The 21,059-nt window shown below is 45.3% G+C and overlaps 1 protein-coding gene across 5 annotated transcripts in view; it reads right to left on the minus strand.

Moving 5' to 3' along the window:
• PHAF1 (phagophore assembly factor 1) overlaps positions 1-21,059 on the minus strand; it is a 67,493-nt gene that overhangs the window by 30,046 nt on the left and 16,388 nt on the right. For 4 of the 5 annotated variants that reach the window (XR_014784611.1, XM_084812076.1, XM_084812074.1 and 1 more), the window contains exons 3-4: positions 13,077-13,159; positions 9,564-9,647 (exon numbers count right to left, since the gene is read on the minus strand). Coding sequence is in view for 4 of the 5 variants with exons in the window: in XM_084812076.1 (XP_084668202.1) it covers positions 9,564-9,647; positions 13,077-13,159 (167 nt within the window). In the remaining variant the exon portion in view is untranslated. Of the gene's footprint in view, positions 1-9,563; positions 9,648-10,413; positions 10,500-13,076; positions 13,160-21,059 lie in introns of all 5 variants that reach the window. The other variant, XM_084812075.1, reaches the window with a different exon arrangement.

Here is a 21,059-nt window from a genome sequence, read left to right on the forward strand (position 1 = left end):
TTTATACTGGATGGAAAAGTGGCAGTCTTGATATGGAGGGACAGCATGTGGTCATGGGCAGGTCACTATCTGGTTGAGTTTAGACTTACAAGAACTCCTAACCTTTGCAGGGGGCGAGGGCACTATTGGAAAGGTCCACCCTCAGAACATGATGGATATGAATAGTTTCCTGACTGCTCTTGGGGTTTCCTGCCATCTAAGCTGGTGATTCTGTTGAATCCCTAGTTGATCTCTGGGTTAGGGAAATGGCCTGGGCAGCTGGTACAATTGTTCCTGAGTGTCCTCTCCCTGCTGATGGAGCTTGACAGTTCCTTTGGTTTTCCAGGGAGCTTGAAGCAATGAAACAGCAAGGAGGATGGAGGAAAACAAGGGAGAAATCTTATCAAACACAGCCTAAATCCCATATTAAGGCCCATTCTGTGGCAACGATAGTGGCAATCTTATTTTCTGCCACCATTGCACCTTCTTAAACCATAGTTAACACTAACCATAGATTGTCTGGGTTTGGACATAGCAAATAACTATAGTTAGTTGAAAACAGAAGTGAAAGCTTCCAATCTCCTCCTCACAGCTAATGGAGGAGAGGGGAGCATGTGAGCCCAGAGGCCATAGAGTAAAGGGTCAAGGGAATGAGAAGGAAAGTAAGTATAGGTATTTGGTGAATGCAAGTACCAACAAGTTTCAGGGCAGGACTGCAGAGGATAAAAATGCAAGAAGAGGAGGAAGGAATGCATAGATCTGAGAGAGGGGAAAACTAAAAACATAATATAAGGAAGGACAAACACATGGGGCAGAAGCAAACTGTGTTGACAACCTCACTGGGTATATCATGCATTTATTAAGCAAATTAATTTTCAGGCCTACAACACATTTAATTGACCAATTAAAATGACCACCATAGCATATAGAACAGATTACATTTTGAAAGGATTTAATGAAGGCGACAGTTTTCCTTCTGCAAAAAAATGTAGAAAAATTACTGCCTGGAAAAAAAACACTAAATACATTGAATCACAGATTTGCTTACAGGGAAGCCTTCAGCAACAACATCCATTTTCTAGAAGACTGTTCTAGTAACAATCAGATTGCAAATGTATATGTTTAATTTTAAAAATTGCCTCACAACCAAGCAGGGATAGACTCTGCTGTTTTAAACCAACACATCAGACATAGATGAGGAAGTAATTTCTTAACTGCATTACTAACAAATGGTACTTGCGACAAAACATTGCAGTCTTCCTGTTCAGGGTTCCAGCCAGCCATGCCCTCTTCCAAGGTACTCCATTCCATTCCTCTCTTCTGTTTTTCTGCCCAGTTAATGAGCATCCTGTGCCTACTGAGCCTGCTCAGTCCTCATCGGGCTGTGGGGTTGGGGGGGGGGTGTCTTTAAGAGTTTTTTCCCCCTAAAGGTTTTTGGTACTTCTGCAAATCTTGGGGTTCCCTCAAGCTTGCTGGTATCTCCCTCTTGTGTGTGGATAGTGCATCATTAGCCACACTCATAAAATGAGTTCTCTGTTACTATGTAGGATACAGCTAAAATACTGAAAGTCCCTGAATGTGCTTTATGAGGACAGGTTTTGAATAGGGACCGCTCTACAATTTCTAACTTACTTGAGCCCAGGCCAATCTGACGACTGACAGAGTATCGTACAGAGAATTATGTTTATAACCTGAATCAGCAATTTTCACCTAAAGAATGAGCGAAGAAACTAGACATGCCTTTGGCACCACTGATCAAAGTTGTGTTGTTATTGTAAACATGGGGCTGGCAAGTGTTTGCAGGACTGTTCTTGGGTAGCCCAATTTGTTCCTGGCGTAAAAATGCCAGAGGATGGGCAAGCATGACTGCTCCAATTCCCCAGGGCTTTCTCTGTAGTACTCTTAAAGGTCCCATCCTTCTTTCTTTTAAAAAACATTACAGCCCTTTTTCAAGGCTGAAAAAACCACACACAATAAACTCAGTAACCAATTAAAAACAGCAGCTGAACAAACAGGGGAATGAGCCCCAGAAAAGAACAAACTTAGGGGAATGAGCAGCAGACTAAACAGGGGAACAAGCCCCAATCAAAGCAGGAGAAAATCCAGCCTCCTCAAAATGGCCTCCTGAGATGACACATCTTGACAAAGCAACAAAATGACCATAGAAATGGGTCCAGGCAGGCTTCCCTGGGGAAGGCATTACCACGACTGAAGAGGTTCTGTCGTTTTTACCGGCTCACTGCACCTTGGTAGCTGAGGGAACCTGGAACAGGACCTCAGCTGTTTATTTAGAGAGCATGAGTGAGAACATTTTGTTGCTGTTGTTCAGTCGTGTCCAACTCTTCGTGACCCCATGGACCATAGCACGCCAGGCCTTCCTGTCCTGCGCTCTCTCCCGGAGCATGCTCAAGTCCATATTCATTGCATCCGTGATGCTATCTAGCCATCTCATCCTCTGCCGTCCCCTTCTCCTTTTGCCTTCAGTCTTTCCCAGCATCAGGGTCTTTTCCAGGGAGTTTTCTCTTCGCATTAGGTGGCCAAAATATTTGAGTTTCAGCTTCAGTATCTGTCCTTCCAATGACCACTCAGGGTTGATTTCCTTTAGGATTGACCGATTGGACCTCCTTGCAGTCCAGGGGACTTGTAAGAGTCTTCTCCAGCACCACAGTTCGAAAGCATCAATTCTTCGGCGCTCAGCCTTCCTTATAGTCCAGCTCTCACAGCCATACGTTGCTACTGGGAAAAACATAGCTTTGATTAGACGGACCTTTGTCGGCAAGGTGATGTCTCTGCTTCTTACTATGCTGTCTAGGTTTGCCATAGCTTTCCTCCCAAGGAGCAAGTGTCTTTTAATTTCATGGCTACAGTCACCATCTGCGGTGATCTTGGAGCCCAAGAAAATAAAATCTGTCAATGCTTCCATTTCTTCCCCTTCTATATGCCAGGAAGTGATGGGGCCAGATGCCATGATCTTAGTTTTTTTCATGTTGAGTTTCAAACCAGCTTTTGCACTCTCCTCTTCCACCCTCAATAAGAGGCTCTTGAGATCCTCTTCGCTTTCTGCCATTAGGGTTTTATCATCTGCGTATCTGAGGTTGTTGATAATTCTCCCTGCAATCTTAATTCCAACCTGTGATTCATCCAACCCAGCGTTTCTCATGATGTATTCTGCATATAAATTAAATAAGCAGGGCGACAATATGCAGCCTTGTCGTACTCCTTTCCCAATTTTGAACCAATCGGTTGTTCCATGTCCGGTTCTTACTGCCGCTTCTTGACCCTCATACAGGTTTCTCAGGAGACAGGTAAGGTGGTCTGGTACTCCCATCTCTTTCAGAATTTGACACAGTTTGTTGTGATCCACACAGTCAAAGGCTTTAGTGTAGTCAATGAAGCAGAAATAGACGTTTTTCTGGAATTCTCTTGCTTTCTCCATGATCCAGCGAATCTTGGCGATTTGATCTCTAGTTCCTCTGCCTCTTTGAAACCCAGCTTGTACTTCCAATAGTTCTCGGTTCGCATACTGCTGAAGCCTAGCTTGTAGGATTTTGAGCATCACCTTGCTGGCATGTGAAATGAGCGCAATTGTACGGTAGTTTGAACTCTCTTTGGCATTGCCCTTCTTTGGAATTGGAATGTAAACTGACCTTTTCCAGTCTTGTGGCCACTGTTGAATGTTCCAAATTTGCTGGCATATTGAATGCAGCACTTTAACAGCATCATCTTTTAGGATCTTAAATAGCTCAGCTGGAATACGTCATCTCCGCTAGCTTTGTTGTTAGTAATGCTTCCTAAGGCCCACTTGACTTCACTCTCGAGGATGTCCGGCTCAAGTTCAGTGACCGCACTATCATGGCTATCAGGGACATTCAGATCTTTCCTGTATAGTTCTTCTGTGTATTCTTGCCACCTCTTCTTTATCTCATCTGCTTCTGTTAGGTCTCTGCCTTCTTCGTCCTTTATCATGCCCGTCTTTGCACAAAACGTTCCCTTGAGATCTCTGATGAAGAGATCTCTAGTCTTTCCCATTCTGTTGTTTTCCTCGATTTCTTTGCATTGTTCCTTTAAGAAGGCCTTCTTGTCTCTCCTTGCTATTCGCTGGAACTCTGCATTCAGCTGGATATATCTTCCCCTTTCTCCCTTGCTTTTCGCTTCCCTTCTTTCCTCAGCTACTTGTAAAGCCTCCTCAGACAGCCACTTGGCTTTCTTGCATTTCTTTTTCTTTGGGATGGATTTCGTTGCTGCCTCCTGAACAGTGTTACGGACCTCCGTCCATAGTTCCTCAGGCACTCTGTCTATCAGGTCTAATCCCTGAAATCTATTCCTCACCTCCACTGTATATTCATCAGGGATATGATTGAGGTCATACCTGAATGGTTTAGTGGTTTTCCCTACATTCTTCAATTTAAGCCAAAATTTTGCAAGAAGCAGCTCATGATCTGAGCCACAGTCAGCTCCAGGTCTTGTTTTTACTGAATGTACAGAGCTTCTCCATCTTTGGCTGCAAAGGACATAATCAATCTGATTTCGATATTGACCATCTGGTGATGTCCATGTGTAGAGTCGTCGCTTGTGCTGTTGGAAAAGAGTGTTTGCTATGATCGGCGTGTTCTCTTGGCAAAACTCTATTAGCCTTTGTCCTGCTTCATTTTGTACACCAAGGCCATGCCTGCCTGTTATCCCGGTGATTTCTTGACTTCCTACTTTAGCATTCCAATCCCCTATGATGAAGAGGACATCTTTTTTTGGTGTTACTTCTAGAAGGTGTTGTAGGTCTTCATAGAACCGATCAACCTCAGCTTCTTCGGCATCAGTGGCTGGGGCATAGACTTGAATTACTGTGATGTTGAATGGTTTGCCTTGGATTCGTACTGAAATCATTCTATCATTTTTGAGATTGTACCGCAGTACTGCTTTTCCCACCCTTTTGTTGACTATGAGTGCTACTCCATTTCTTCTAAGGAATTCTTGCCCACAGTAGTAGATATGATGGTCACCTGAATTAAATTCGCCCATGCCTGTCCATTGTAGTTCGCTGATTCCCAAAATGTCGATGTTCAATCTTGCCATCTCATGTTTGACCACCTCCAGCTTACCTTGATTCACTGATCTTACATTCCAGGTTCCTAAACAATATTGTTCTTTACAGCATCGGATTTTCTTTTCACCACCAGACACATCCACAGCTGACTGTCCTTTCGGCTTTGGCCCAGCCACTTCATACTTTCTGGCGCTACTTGGATATACCCTCTGCTCTTCCCCAGCAGTATAATGGACACCTTCCGACCTGAGGGGCTCATCTTCCGGCGTCATCTCTTTTAGCCTTGTGATACGTTCCATGGGGTTTTCTTGGCAAGAATACTGGAGTGGGTTGCCATTTCCTTCTCCAGTGGACCACATTTTGTCAGAACTCTCTGCCATGACCTGTCTGTCTTGGGTGGCCCTGCACGGCATAGCTTATGGCTTCACTGAGTTACGCAAACCCCTTCACCACAACAAGGCAGTGATCCATGTAGGGGATCTATAAAGAATCAGCACCTTCAATTAGGCCTGGAAACAAATAGGTAGCCAAGGTGGATGGAGTAATATTGGATTTATATGCTCTGCCTCTGGTTGACCAAACCCAGGCAGAAAAGACCCAGCAGTTACCTCTTGGAACAAATTTAGTTTCTGGATGCTTTTCAAGGACAGCCCCACAGATAGTATGTTGTAATAATCCAGCTTGGAAGTTATTAAAAGCATGAGCACGGCCAGGTTAATCTCCTTGAGGAAAGGGCAACTAGTGTACCAGCTGAAGCCACTGCCACCTCAACATCCAAATGCAGCACCAGTTCAAGGATCAAGCTGCAGATCGACTTCTTAAGGGGAACACAACCTTTTTCAACACAGGCTGTCCCTTGATCGGCTGTGCATCTATCCCTTGATCGGCTGTGCATCTATCCCTTGATTGGCTGGTTCCCCAACTGGTAGTATTTCCATCTTATCTGAATTTTCAGTTTGTTCCTCCCACATTCAGCCCTCACCACCCCCTGATACTGGTTCAGTTTCCACCACACCTCCCTAGGATCCAGTGAAAAAGAGAGATACCATCAGCATAGGCAGTCTCCAGATGACTTCAGCCAGTGGTTGCATGCAGACAGTAAAATGTAGATTCCACTGGATGAGCTGTGACCATTTCCTTTGTATTCAGACTGCAACCATCTTTTGTGCCTTTGTAATCACGAGACTAGACTACTGTAACGTGTTCTGCATGATGCAGCTCTTGCTGATGGTTCAGAAGTAATAACTAGCACAGATTGTTGTGGCCCCATCTTGGCAGCTATGCATCATCAAATATACTGTAGATGATGCACAGTATCACCTAAAATACACAACAATGGAGCTTGAGTTCATAATAGCAATCTATAACAGTGTAGGCACATCTGATGTTGGTGGTGCTGACCTATAAACAACCTACCTAAAGAACAGCCTTCTTTTCACAAGCCCCACTGCAAAATGGGCATAATGTTATCTGCCCTTGGAATTTTACTGCATGCTCAAATTATCTATAAAGAATGCTTCTAGGTTGCTTCTCCATCCAAAAAGGATTTATGTCTGTTTGAGCACTAAAACAAGGCAATGTTCCACAAAGCACAACATTTCTGAGCACTACAATTCTGCAATGCGAGAAATTGCATTGGTGAAGTGACTGCCTCTGCCAAGGCTCCTTAAGGGAACAGAATAGACGCCCCATCCTAGATAGAATTCAGTAACCCCAGATGTTTCCCCACTTTGAACCTTTCAGACCAAGTGCAAGTCTAAAATCAAATTAAACGGGAGATATGAATTGAAGTGGTTTCTAAAATAAAATACTGGAATAATTGTTTACTATAAAACTGCTCCTTCAGTTCAATACCCATGTACTGAGTTCTGGGCAGTGAGACCATTATTTGCCTGAAGTGCCTTCTCAGGGAACAGGTCTGCAGTTATTGAGCAGGTTAGTTTTTATTTCATGAAATAAGCTTCTATTACGGGACATTTCCCTTGAAGTTGTTAATGTGTACTTCACGTAGTAACGGAGGGGACGTGGCTCAGTGGTAGAGCACCTGCTCTGCATGCAGAAGGTCCCAGATTTTATCCCTGGTATCCCCAGGTAGGACTAGCAAAATTCCTGCCTGAAACCCCAAAGAGCCGCTCCCGGTCAGTGTCAACAATACTGGGCTAGATGGCTTGACGCAGTATAAGAGAGCTTTTTATGTTCCTATTACTTTTGCTTGCTCTTGGAAATGCAAAAAGCAGACACACCGATTAGAAAAACTGGCACATCTGAAAGACTTGCAGTCATTACTCCGGCACTGATAATCCCATAAGCAGGAAGTTTTAACTCCCCTGGACTCAATACAGGGAGCATTTACCAGGCAATGCTAGCAGTACACTTAAAGCTGCCTACGTAAGACCTACGTAAGAAATCGATCGTGAATATTTAATAGCATGCTGCTGATTCATGCACAACTAAAAGTTTACCAAAGCACTTTAGAGTCTGCTAGGAAAGCAGAGTTATGAGTTTTAGGAGGAAAAGCCTCTCATTAAAAAGAGAAGGGAACTAAGCTAATTAATGTGCGGGCAAAACCAGGATAAAACCCACTATCAATGAAGAATGCGTCTCTACTGTCTCAGCAACAACCACAACCACAACAAGAAGTTATTGTGGGTTGTTGTTGTTTTTAAACAGAACTACCTTACATCTTCTGTGGCTAGATTTGGGTTTAGGTTTTTGAGGAGAGAAGACTAGGTATGCTAATCAGATTTGTACTTCTGCTGACTTAGCTGCCAAGCCCTGCTAGAGGGAGAAGATGCGGTAGCACTGAGCGATCTTTCCAAGAGTGGCTATTGCTGTCAGAACCGATAGCTACTGCAGCCACCTGGAAGGTCCTTGTCACATGGGGGCTCATTCATAAGCTTCTGTTTCATATTACTCCAAAAAGATAACTTTCAATAGAGGCAGTCTAGATATGCATGCAACTTGAGAGCCATCAAGCAGTCAAGTAACGAGAGATTGGGTGATGAACATGAACCAGAAGATATACATCAGGGGTGGGCAATTTGAGGTGGGGGGGCATTTTCGCTGCACTCTGCAGGGTGCCATAGAAAACCGCCCCCCGTGTTTTACCACTGAAATTTGGGTCAAATTTAGCTTGAGAACAAGCATCGCTAAAACAATCAAGTTTTTCGGGGGGGGGGGGGGGCCACACTGGCAACCACATGCAGCCTGTGGGCTCTGTGTTGCCCACCCTGATATACATGAGTTAGAAGATACCTAAACAGAACAAGCAGGAACTGCAAAGATGAAATTAGACTGTGTTTCCTGCTTTGGGGGAAAAGAAAGGCTTCTGTGCCTTTGACAGAAATGGAAGGTGCAATCCTATGGGGATGGCCGAAAGCCTCTGAAGTTGGAGGTGTGTGGCCATCTAATGACGAGTGGGAGGAGCAGTGGAGGTGATCTTTGCCTCCGCACTCCTCCCACTCTGCATTTCAGCTAGATGGGCTTTTTCGCTTGTCTGTCTGAGGTGCCGGGGAGGGAAGGAGGCTGAAGAGGCTGGAGGATTCCTCATAAGCTGGCCTCCCCACTCCATGCCCACAGGAACACTCCCTTTACCTTCCCTGAGGTCACATTTGCAACCTCAGAGAAGCAGCCAATGTGGTTCTCTCTGTGCCGGCTGCGAGGGGGAGGGGAGCTCGGACCCCTGGGTCTGAGGTCGAAGTGCTAACCCTGACCTCGGATCCAGAAATCCAAAGTAACCTACGTCCCCCCCAGATGCTGTCTACAGTCCATAAGATTGCTCTCCCCACCTTTCTTCAACCTTCAGCTCAGACTAGCTCATGCCTAGCAACCAACACGAGGGACTGTGGCAAGGAAACAGGAAAAGATTCCCAAGATAAGGGCTGGGGGAAAGAGAGGTTGGTTTAATGACTGCTTAGGTCACAAAACAAGGCCACAGATATGGCCAGGACAAGTGCCTGAGATAAGGTGCAAATGAAATGGTAGACACAGGCAAGCAGCCCAAACAATGGAGAAAGAATGGAAACAAGGGCTAAGGAAAGCAGAATGAGAAGGGAAATCAGAGTGAGCGCGCGTGCACGCGCACACACACCCACCCACCTGCCCATAAGTTTACTATTCGTTAGGTATCTTGCTAGTAAATCAATAATGCTCTCCAGGACTACTTAAACAGAGGTCAGAAGGATGCCTGGAGCTCATATATTCCTAGAGCTCATATATTGAAAACCTGTGTTCTGTCTTCTGACCCTCTTTCCTGTTTGCGGATACATCACATCAACAATACCCAAATGCAATGATCTTATCCAATATTTTTTTAAAAAAATAGTTTTATATCAGCCTCCTCACACCTCAGCAGAAAGAAACCCCCTATATTCAGCCAGTCATACACAAGACCAAAACAGAAGCAGTAGGCATGGAGAGAAGAGTTCCAGAGTTGTTACTCAGAACACTGTTGATGTTGTTTTTGTCGTGACCAACTTTGGCAGTGTGTAAGTGCACATTTAAGGTGGGGGAAGGAATGATATTTCCCAATTTAAATAAGTACCTTAAGTCTTTGATTGAAAGCATCAAACAGCAGTTTGATTCCGTCCTGAGTCAAGTTAAGGATGAGGTCATGGCTAAGAGGAGACTGGAAATGAAAAAAAAAATTAGTTTTTTAATGGCTGATGGGGCTATGAAGCTACATTCTCTGTGACAGAAAGCCAAACAAGAAAACCTTGACACCCAGTTGGCACAAGGAACCGCTATTTGTTCCATGAATAAACGCTTCCAGAAAACTGCCAGAATAAAAGCTGCAGTTGCCAAATCCCCTCCCATTTACCTGTTTAAATGAAACTCAAAGGCTTTGGGCAAGATTCACATGCCACTTGAACTAAAAGCCCATTGCTTTCACAGAAAAAAAAATCAGTCAAAGTTGGCATTTCTGGCTTAGGCTGAACAACTGAAAAGCATCATAGAGGAGAGAGCATTATCACACTGTCAGCACAAATGGGAATGGGTGCTTTGAAGAAAAAGAAAGCCCGAAAACAACTCCACTGCACCAACAGCATATTATAGCTGATATGTGTTGCACACTTCTTAAATCTGTAAGTCCAGAAATGGCCTGGAAATGCATAATGCAGGTTTTCAGAGCGTTCTGCAGTTCCTTAGGTGTTTATAAAAGCAAGCTGCAATAAATAAGAATGTGTCAACAATTTGAATCTTCTGAATCGGGGATTGGGGAATGCGGGGGGTGGGAGATGCTGTTTCTGTTCTAAAACTAATGAAAACCTTTCAAATAAAATGTTAATAAAAACAACCCTACTGAAATAAATAAATAAAAATCTTCAATCAAGTCCTTCCAACTCTCGATTCAGTCACTCAGTCCCATGAATCCAGGATTCACACATGCTCACCATTTGGTGACTAGAACATTCAGGGATGACCTGCATGTGAGCGTGAACCATCACAGCTCTGCCACAACTGACAGAACTTTCACATCCTGTCAAAAAAAATAATGTGTTTTGATGCAATAACTTCATACATGCAGGTATCAAATGAACTATATTCAAGTGTAGAACAACTAATTGATGCACACCAGCCCACTACAGACAGGTGTACTACAGAAAGGTGCCTCTAGCGTAAATAGCTTCAGATGGCTCAAGTAAAGAAGCCAAATGCATGTTACGTCAAAAGGCAAAAACTCTGCAAGTCACTCATGACTCTGATGATGCATTAATGTCTTGATGCCAGCTCTTTTCCTATGCAGGTGGAGTGAACAAGCTTTGAAAAGATGTATTGTGAGGTTGCATACCCTCATTATATCCTTTAATACTTTCCATTAAAAAAAAGTTTCTAGTCCCCATCATGGGATAAAAACTGAATGTCTGATACATATTGGGTTTCAATTAGATTTCGAAACCCAGTCCTCATTTTCAGATCTCAGCTCATGATTCTCTGACATTTTTTAAATATGGTTTTGAACAATACTAAGGGTTACTGACTACCCCAACTGATCAAAGGGCTCCAGATGGGATTGAAACAACTGTGCAACTAGTTCCACATGCCTCCAGGGACCTTTGGCTTATGCTTCTCATAAGCTCTGCTCCCTACACACACACAGCCCCTATGCCATGGCTTCTGAAATTTAGAGAAGTCTCCAAGACAGTTTGTGCTATGGGAGGGGTAGGCAACCTTTTTGGGCCCACGGGTACATTTGGTCTTTTTCTTCCCCTCTGGGCCTGCAGGCACATTTGCCCCAAGGGCATTTCTTTTTGGGATTCTCTTTCGTTGCCCCCCGCCCTTCCGCTGGGTTCTCCTTTTGTTGCCCCTCTTCCCCCAGATCCTCTCTTTCCTTGCCCACCTTCTTCTTCCTCCTCCTCCTGATTTCCTTCCCCCTCCCACTGCTGCTATCCTGCCTTTCTTCTTATTTCTGCCTCCTCCTCCTCCAGATTTCCTGCTGCCACTGTTTCTGCCTCCTCTTCTGGATTTCTTCTCCTCCCACTACCACTGCCACCACTGAGGAAGCAGGAAGTTTGCAGAGCGGGAGATGTCTCCTGATCTGCCTGCTTCCTGGCTGCTGAAGTTAGGGAAGTGAGTGTGAAGTTAGGGAAGTGAGTGTGAAGTTAGGGAAAAGTGGCAATGGGGAAAACAGGCTAGGGGTCCGAGGGGTGGAGTCTGGAGGATACAGTCAGGGGTTTTGGGGAGTGCCAGAGTGCCCACGGGCATGGCTTTGCCAACCCCTGAGTTATGGCATGAAGGATTGGGGAGTTTTGCCGTTCACATTTTTGAAAATCCAACTGGATGCACCCAAGTCCTTAAACACAGCCTTCCACCATGTGGTGCCCTCCAGAAAGGATGGACTACAACTCTCAGCATCATCCAGCCAGCACCAGGTTGGGGAAGGCTGCCTTAAGGCTTCAGCACTTCTCCAAGCTGCTACATAAAGGCATAGGATGATTTAGCACACCTAAAGTAGCTCTTTGGATTCTAGCCTCTTTTGCTTTTTCCTCTCCTAGAAACAAGGCACAAAGACATATGCCGTAGTTTAATATTTTGTTAATTGCTGTAGCTATTGAAATAAAGAATATTATGGGTACATTTTAGACTATAAAATGAAGCAATACAAACAAAAAAATAAATATGAACTATGTGGGGATTCTCATCAATACCAAGAAAGTGTCCTCACTGGGAACACGTCTTGCTTTGCATCTGATCTCATGAAGGAGTTCTCTCTAAGCAGCAAGCGCTGTCAGCAAGCACCTTGATGACACTGGTCTAAATGCAGGAAAAGTGTTAGCAGGCAATGAGTTTTAGTACCGTATCATCAGCGCGATGACGCAAGCCTTGTTCAAAGGGTTCCTGCACAAAATGATTATGAACTGATGCCAGAGCCAAAAGGAGAGCAGAAGAGCTTTGAAGCAACGCTTGATCATTACTGGTGCCTGTAGCTTACTTTCCTCCTCGGCAAATCTTATAGCCAGGCAAAAACAGCTTCCAAACGACACAGGTCTGTAATATATTGAAGCAATCAAAACACTGCTTCAAGGCTGCCCACCGCGCAGCTAAGAGCTGGAAAGAGAAGCAGGACGTTTTCCCCTGACGTTGTGCCGAGTTTCAAGACAGGCAAAAACCCCTTCCCACCAGTTTCAGTTTTTAGAACAGAATTAATCGATTTAATCTCTTCCCATTAAGAGGGAGAAATTCCTACCCTTCTTTCCCAACACCATGTCATTTTTCCTCAACTTCCTACCTTACAATAAAATACAGCTTTTGTGAAAAGCTAAATACTTGATTTGTCACTGGAAACTGCAAGGTATGATAATGTCAAGTCATAACAGAACACTTTTAGATGTAAAATAAATATTGCCAGCTATCCTATATATATTTGAAGTAGCGTGCAATTTTTGGAAAGCCACATGCTCCAGGATGTGGCAACTGTGAAGGATGACTGGATGTCATGTGGCCAGGCAACATACACAATGGTATTCCACAATATTGACACATCCTCCCATCCCCTGTAGGCTATTTATCACACAGAGTAAACTGGAGCAAGTAAGCAACCTAGACCTTGACATACCTGCTCACTGTAGAGAACCTGGACATTTTTGATGATACGACAGTGTTTCTGAAGAATTGCTACAGACTGAGCCAATGGCATTCCTGCAAGAAGAAAACACCAAGAGTTAGAGATGTTGCTCCCACTTAGCCATGTTGGCAAAAATATGTTTGCTCAGCAGGGTCAACATGTGGCAATAATGCCTCACATGCCAAGACCAAGTTGAGAAGCATAAACATTTCCAGCAGTCTTTCATCAAATTAGGAAAAAAAACTGTGTTTCCAGAACAAAACTAGCCATGTTTAGCCATCAAGCCAGACCATTTTCTAAGAAACTGGACACAAGACAGTATAATCAAGACTGGTCCATAGAAATGATCAAATTCCCCTCCACCCCCCAAAAGTACATACTGAACCCAATCTAATAACCTGTGCTTTAACGGCTGTTCACTCTATTAAGTATTAAGGTAAGGATTTGCATCTGGCATACTTCCAGACATTTCTGCTTATTCATTTCAACCAATCTCACAGCAACAAAACTGGGACTGCTATCAAGTATGCCATCACATTCACACTTTACAATTTTAAGTGTACGCTTCAAAACATAACACGCAAACAAGCCTCCAGGAAGCTGCCACGTTTGCAGCCTGGTCCTCCCTCTTCCAGATCTTCAGTGTTTACAAGGAGCTTGTCAGAAGTGGGGCAAAGAGCAGGAAGAAGCATTTCTGGAGTTATCATTATTTGACCAATGTACAATTGTAATTATCTGCCCTAATCTATTTGGATAAGGTAGACCACAAATCTGAAAATAAACTCACCTCCTACCTAACATACTCGCTTGTCTGGGTTTGCACTGCTTAAAGCCTTTGAGGTGAAATTGATATTTGTCACAAATCTAAAGGGATGGGTAAATACACAGAAGAGTATGGGTGCTTCCAGACAGAGGGCTCCTAACACTACCAATCAGAAATCATTGTGCAACAATTCCATCTTTTTTTCCTTATCAGATTTTCTGCAGTAAGAAAGAAGACAGATGAAGCAACAGGAAAATATTAAGAGGAGCTGTGGCTCAGTGGTAGAAGGTCCCAGGTTCAAACCCCAGCTTCTCCAGGTAGGGCTAGGAAAGACTCCTGCCTGAAACCCTGGAGAACGGCTGCCAGTCAGTGTCAACAATACTGGGCTAGATGGACCAATGGTCTGCAACAGTATAAGGCAGCTTCCTAACATGGGACGGTTACAAGTAGAACATAACTTCCTCTGGATTCCCTCCCCCACAAAATTCTGTGAATAAGGGAAATGGTGCCCTAAAAGCTTCACCCGGAAGCACCCTATATCTTCACCCACACACATGGTGTTCTAGGAAGCTTTGTTCAGCATATTCAAACAAAGTATATTACAGTGTGGCTTTGTCTCTGCCATATTCTAGGGCACACTAATTACAGCCTTAAACTCAACAGTATCTTGTCCTAAAGCTAGCAATTCCAACTGCACAACCGTCATCAGGCTGTTTATAAAGGACCAGACAAAATCTTTGTTGTCACAACAGAAAAACAACCCTCTGTGAAAAACTTAAATTTTTATATTCGTGGCTTATTCATCTCCTTGTGATCTAACAGAAAGTAAGCCCATAATAATAAGATCTCTGCAAGTCAGTTTAGAGATTCAGATTCCAATTTGTTTCTATCTTCTTGTTTTGTTAAGAGCCGGGATAACATTGTGGTTACAAGAGTGGGCCAGGGAGCCCTCCGTTCAAATTTCACCTCATTTTCAGTCAGCATTTTTTCAGCTTCAGCCCACTTTCAATATTGGGATGATAATAATATCTATCTATCTATCTATCTATCTATCTATCTATTTCATTTACAATATTTATATACTGCTCCACATCAGAAGATTTCGGAGTGGTGAACAACATGGTAAAAGAATAAAACAACAGGTTAAAAGAGTTAAAACATTTTTTAAAAAGACAAACCTCAACAAAGTGGAATTTAACAAACAATAGCTGGTCAAGCAAGGAAGGCCTCTTGAAATAACAACGTCTTCAAGAGGCGCCGGAAGGAACACAATGTTGGCGTCTACCTGACCTCTAAAAGCAGGGAATTCCACAGGAAGGGGGCCACCACACTGAAGGCTCTTTTCCTGGTGGACTCCAACCAGGCCATGGGTCCACGTGGAACCACCAGGAACGTGCCCTCTGATGACCTCAGTGACCGGGCAGATTGGTAAGGAAGGAGGAGCTCTCTCACGTATCCTGGTCCCAAGTTGTTTAGGGCTTTGTACACTAGTAACAAAACCTTAAACCTGGGCAGTAGCAAGTAAGTAGCCAGTGCAGTTCCCTCAGCAGAGGAGTTACACACTGAAATGGGGCAGCTCCCAGCAACAGCCGAGCTGCTGCATTCTGCACTAGCTCCAGCTTCCGGACCAGCCTTAAGGGCAGCCCCACATAGAGCACATTGCAGTAATCCAGTCTTGAGGTTACTAATGCCTGTACCACCGTGGTCAAGCTATCCCTGTCCAGGAGAGGCTGAAGCTGGCGAACCAGCCAAAGTTGGTAAAAGGCACTTTGACCGCCATGACCACTTGGGTCTCCAGAGACAATGATGGGTCTAGGAGTATCCCCAGACTACGGACCTGATCTTTCAGAGGGAGTGCAACCCCATCCAGAACAGGCAATGAGCCTATGTCCTGGACCCGGGAACCACTCACCCGCAGGGCTTCCGTCTTGCCAGGATTCAGCTTCAGTTTATTGGCCTTCATCCAGCCCATTACTGAGTCTAGGGACTGATTCAGGACTTGCACAACCTCTCCTGATTCAGATGTCACGGGGAGATAGAGCTGTGTGTCATCAGCATACTGATGGCGTTTAGCACCAGATCCCCTAATGACCACTCCCAGCGGCTTCATATAGATGTTAAACAACATTGGGGACAACATCGTACCCTGCAGCACCCCATAGCTCAATTGGCAAGGGGCCGAGGAATAGACACCCAATGTTACTCTTTGAAATCAGCCCCGCAGGTAGGATAGGAATCACTGCAACACAGTGCCTCCAATACCCATCCCACGGAATCGATCCAGGAGGATACCACGGTCGATGATATCAAAAGCCGATGAGAGATCGACCAGAATTAACAGGGTTGCACTCCCCCGTCCCTCTCTCGATAAAGGTCATCCATCAGGGCGACCAAGGCTGATTCAGTCCCATAACCAGGACGAAACCCAGATTGAAATGGGTCTAGATAATCAGTATCCTCCAAGAGTGCCTGCAGTTGGTCCGCCACAACCCTCTCAAGTACCTTCCCTAGAAAAGGGATATTTGCGACTGGGCGTTAGTTGTCTAATACCATTGGGTCCAGAGTGGGCTTCTTCAGGAGTGACCACACTACTGCCTCCTTAAGGGCAGCAGGGACCACCCCTTCCTGTAGGGAAGCATTTATGACTCCCTGGATCCACCCAGTCATACCCCCTCGGCTAGCTTTTATTAGGACAGGGATCAAGGGGGCACGTGGTCGGTTGTATTACTGCAAGCATCTTGTCCACATCATCAGGCCATAACAACTGGAACTGATCCCACAAAATCGGGCAGATGGTGGCATCAGATACCTCGACTGGTACTGCACTAACAACAGCATCAAGGTCACTGCGGAGACAAGCGATTTTGTCCTCAAAGTGTGATGCAAAAGGTCACAGCGGGTCCTCAATGGGGCCAGGGCCCCATTTACTGGGGAAGATGTTAACAACCACCTGGAAGAGCTCCACTGGACGGCTACTTGAGGACACAATGGAGGCAGCAAAATAAACCCCCTTTGCTGCCCGCACTGCCACACAGTAGGCACAATTATGTCCTCTAGAGTGTGCTCAGTCATCTTCACTTCGAGTCTTGCGCCGTTTGCACTCTAGCCATCATCCAGCCTGTTTCATTGACCGCAGCTCCCCAGCATACCAGGGAGCAGAACGGGCTCCACAGTGCCGGAGGGGCACTCAGGTGCAATCAAGTTGATGGCCCGCTGCATCTCAGTGTTCCACAGTGAGGCTAGGGCCTCGGCTGGATCACCAGCTCTCTCCACTGGAAAATCCCCAAGAGCATTCAGAAATCCATTGGATTCCATCAGTCTCCTGGGGCGGACCATCCGAATAGGTCCCCCACTGCCGTGGGAGGAAAGTAATGCCATAAGTTCACATCTCACCAGGAAATGGTCTGACCATGACAATGGGGTTACTTGGAGCCCCCCAATCTTCAGACTACCCATCTCATAAGATGGAGCAAAAACCAAATCAAGGGTGTGCCCTGCTTCATGTGTTGAGCTGACGACATACTGAGACAGCCCAATGGTTGCAATGGAAGCCATGAAGTCCTGAGCTGGAACTCCAGAGACAACCTCAGCATGGAAGTTGAAGTCACCCAGAACCACCGTCCTGGGTTCCTCCAACACCACACTTGCGACTGCCTCTGCCAGCTCAGTCAGGGAGGATGCTGGGCAGCAGGGTGGGCGGTACACCAGCAGCATCCCCAATCTGTCTCTATGGCCCAACACCAGGTGCAACCCCTCAAGGCCCACTCCAAGGTGGAGTAGTTTCCTGGTGATAGAGATGGAAGTTCTACGAACCACAGCAACTCCCCCCCCACCCCCAGCCCTCCAACCTATGTTGGTGCTGCACTGAGTATCCAGGTGAGCATAGCTGAGTCAGGTTGACTCCACCCAGCTCACCCACCCAAGTCTGAGTAATACACGCCAGGTCGGCCCTCTCATCCATGATTAAATCATGAATGAGTGTGGTCTTATCGAAGATCGATCTGGCATTAAATAGAGCACCGCAAGACAGGAGGGCACAGTGGAAGAGCTACCAGCTACATGAGAGCTAGAGGAGGGGGGTAGAAGGGGAGCGGTGTATAAACACCTGTGGCCCATTTGACTTTGATGTCCCAACCCCCTTCTCCTGCCGTATCTCCTTCTGCCCCAAGTCACTGGAATAGTGGTGCCCCCTCCATGGGTCCCTGTATCAGAGTCTCCTAGGCACATCCTTACTGCCGTAAAAATACCCACACACTCTCAACAGCCACTCACCATTCAAATATACAATCAAGCATTCAACACATACATTCCACTCATCCAACAATCACTCCCAACCAAACTAACACACTCACAGTTTGTAATTTATTGCCGTAACCAGCTGCTGGTCACAATTAGGACATCAGGCTTGTTAATCAACCAAATAAAGCTGAGAACAAGTAAAGTGCTTATTTCTTAGCCGTGTAACCTATTTCCACTGCTTCATGTTCATTCTATCTCACCTGGAAGGTGGCAAAGCAGTTCTCTCCCCCCTCCCCAGCTCTCATCCAGGGGAAGCTCCACTTCTGACTACCACAGGCTCCCACCCTGGGAGTTCTAGGATATGAAGCCTCTATCCCCTGTCTCTCACCCAGGGTGGGCAACAATAACATGCGGAAAACTGGTGTTGTCAGAGGATCCCTGCTCTCACTCAGGCACACCTCATACACATAAGACAGGCAATCAATAGATGACCAGGATGTAAGCAGACCAAAAAGAAGGAGAAGATGGAAGGTGCCCTCGCCCTTGTGGCAAACCAAAGGGCAAACCAAAGGGGCGTGCCCCCTTTAGCATCGTTTCCTTTGGGGGTGCCCGTGGTGGCCCGCCACCTCCTAGCAGGGCATTTTTTAAGTCTCCACAATGCCTGGAGGTCTCAAGGCTCAGAGACAGTACTGTGCTCTGGTTGGCCGGAGGAAACTTCGGCAGGTGTTCCCACTCACTCTGCAATCAGTGCAGGCCGACACAAGGCAGGATACTGGGAGATTGGAGGGGGGGGGGGTTCAGGCAGCAAGCAACCAGCCAGCTGTAAACTATGGAACAATCCTCTCCCCTCAGTTCTCTTCTCTCTCCAGTCCAGCAGTGCAGAGTGCCCAGTCCTGTGTCTGGCCTACTTTACAGGAGTATTGTTAACAACTGCAAAATTATACACGTGAAGTGCTTTGAGCACTCCCAAGTGTATATCAGTGTTAGGGATACTGTTTTGTATCCCACTTTTCTTGAGTTAAGCTGCGGCCAGAGATGGCTTTCTATGACCCCAACTACATTAGAGGTCTTTCCCCTCTATATATAAAACTTCCAAAGGGCTGGCTGCATTAGTCTGTTGCAGCAAGAACAACGAGTCAGGTGGTGTCTTCAAGACTATCAAATTTATCAGGGAACAAGCTTTTGTGGACTCAAGTCTATCAAACACAAATATGTATAAAGATGTTTAAGTTGTATACAGATCAAATGTCATTGATCATAGGCTTGCACCCAAGTCACTACTCCTAGCAGACAGCAGGCAAGCGCATGTCAAACATGTAATCCGTTACCGTACAGCCTTTATAGCAACAGTGGAAGCCGGTACATCCTCAGTAAGCCAGTATGTTTTATGGCTTTATCATCTTGGCCTGGTCTACACTGCAGTTTGTCAGCCAAAAAACCATCACACAACACATTATGGGCGGCAAACTCACTGTCAGATTTACAGTGTAACTGATCAAATATAAATGAAAAACAGAGAGCTTTGGTGCAACCTTCTTCCCTCAAGTACTTCTCAGAGGGCAAATAAATATTTTTATAAATGCCAAACTCTGTGAAAGCAACAAGGCAAGTCTCCTTTTTTCTTTCACATTGGGGTTAAATTATTGCCAATAAACTCATACCAGCTGATCCAGCAGGAGAACTGTACCAGCATTGGATAACATCCATATTCAGTTCAACATTTCTTGCTTATCATGCATCAGGTATGCTCAAGTGACTGTGTAATAAACCCAGGAAGGCAACAAGCTTTTCAGACCCATAATATTAAAATCATTTAACAGGTAGAGGGATCGAGGAACAAGTTTGGACTAAGAGTAAAGTGAAGGATGGGAGGCTGGAAACCTATTGGTGAAGTTATAAGCAATTTGAGGGAAGCTTCTTATTATCCTGTTCATTTGTAATACTATTTTGAGGACTATTATCTTACAAATAAAGAGCACCAGTAAATTATAACGTAAAACCACAAGAGCAAGAGATGCTATTAAGTTCCAAGCGCTTCCCAATCATTCATGACATAAGCCTAATATGATTTTTGAGGCACACATAGCAGCCTCCCCCAAGCTAGACCCTCCTAGATGTGTTGGATTGCAATGCCGATCATCACCAGCCAGCACATCCATGCTAGCTGGAGATGCTGGGAGTTGTAGTCCAACACATCTGGAGGGGGCTGCTTGGGGGATGGTGTCAGGCAGTCTAAAGAACCTTGGACTAAGGGAGGAGTGTTGAATCTCTTTCAGACCAAGGACTAAATTCCTTTTAGGAGAAGTTCTCAGGGGCCATTCCAGTGGTGGGTGGGCCCAAAGGCAAAGGGGCAGAGTGACCCCCCCCCCCAAATACCAGCACATTTTCGCTTAAAGCTCTTACTGTCAGTAACTAAGCCTCAGCCATTTCGACCTTTTAGAATGGGGGAAAAACTGCACAGAAGCCAGGAAAACAGCAAATGACCAGTGGTTGGGGGAAGGGGGCATGGATATCTGGGGAACCTCAGCTGGCCAGATTTGGCTCCTAAACCTGAGGTTCTGCACCCCTGTCCGAAGGTTCTTCAGACTGCTTAACTCAGCTACAAGCTGCCTTCCTTTATGAAAGGCAGACGTACAGACAGACTGCTGATGGTAAAGATAAAGCTTGTTCAGCTTTATTCAGAGGGTTACACTGAAGAGGGAGACAATGCAGTTTTCCATGTTTCTGGCATCATCAGTCGTAGCCTAGTTTAGAGAATCTGAGTCATTTTACAAGTTACATATTAAACTTGCATAGTGATCTTGCAGGAAACAAACAAAACTCTACAAGGGTTAGCAAATTCCCCTGGCTGATTACCACACCTTTGAGCAAAACAAATACACGACCCATGCTAACCAAACCACAACTCAAAAGTTGAGTGAAGCATCTTTTGTAACCACCCCAAGTCATCCTGTCAGTTGCAACTTCTAAGC

The sequence above is a fragment of the Heloderma suspectum genome, chromosome 8 (genome assembly GCF_057233095.1).
Source record: "Heloderma suspectum isolate Gila_16-S chromosome 8, 16-S_ref, whole genome shotgun sequence".
In the NCBI taxonomy this organism is placed as follows: Eukaryota; Metazoa; Chordata; class Lepidosauria; order Squamata; family Helodermatidae; genus Heloderma; species Heloderma suspectum.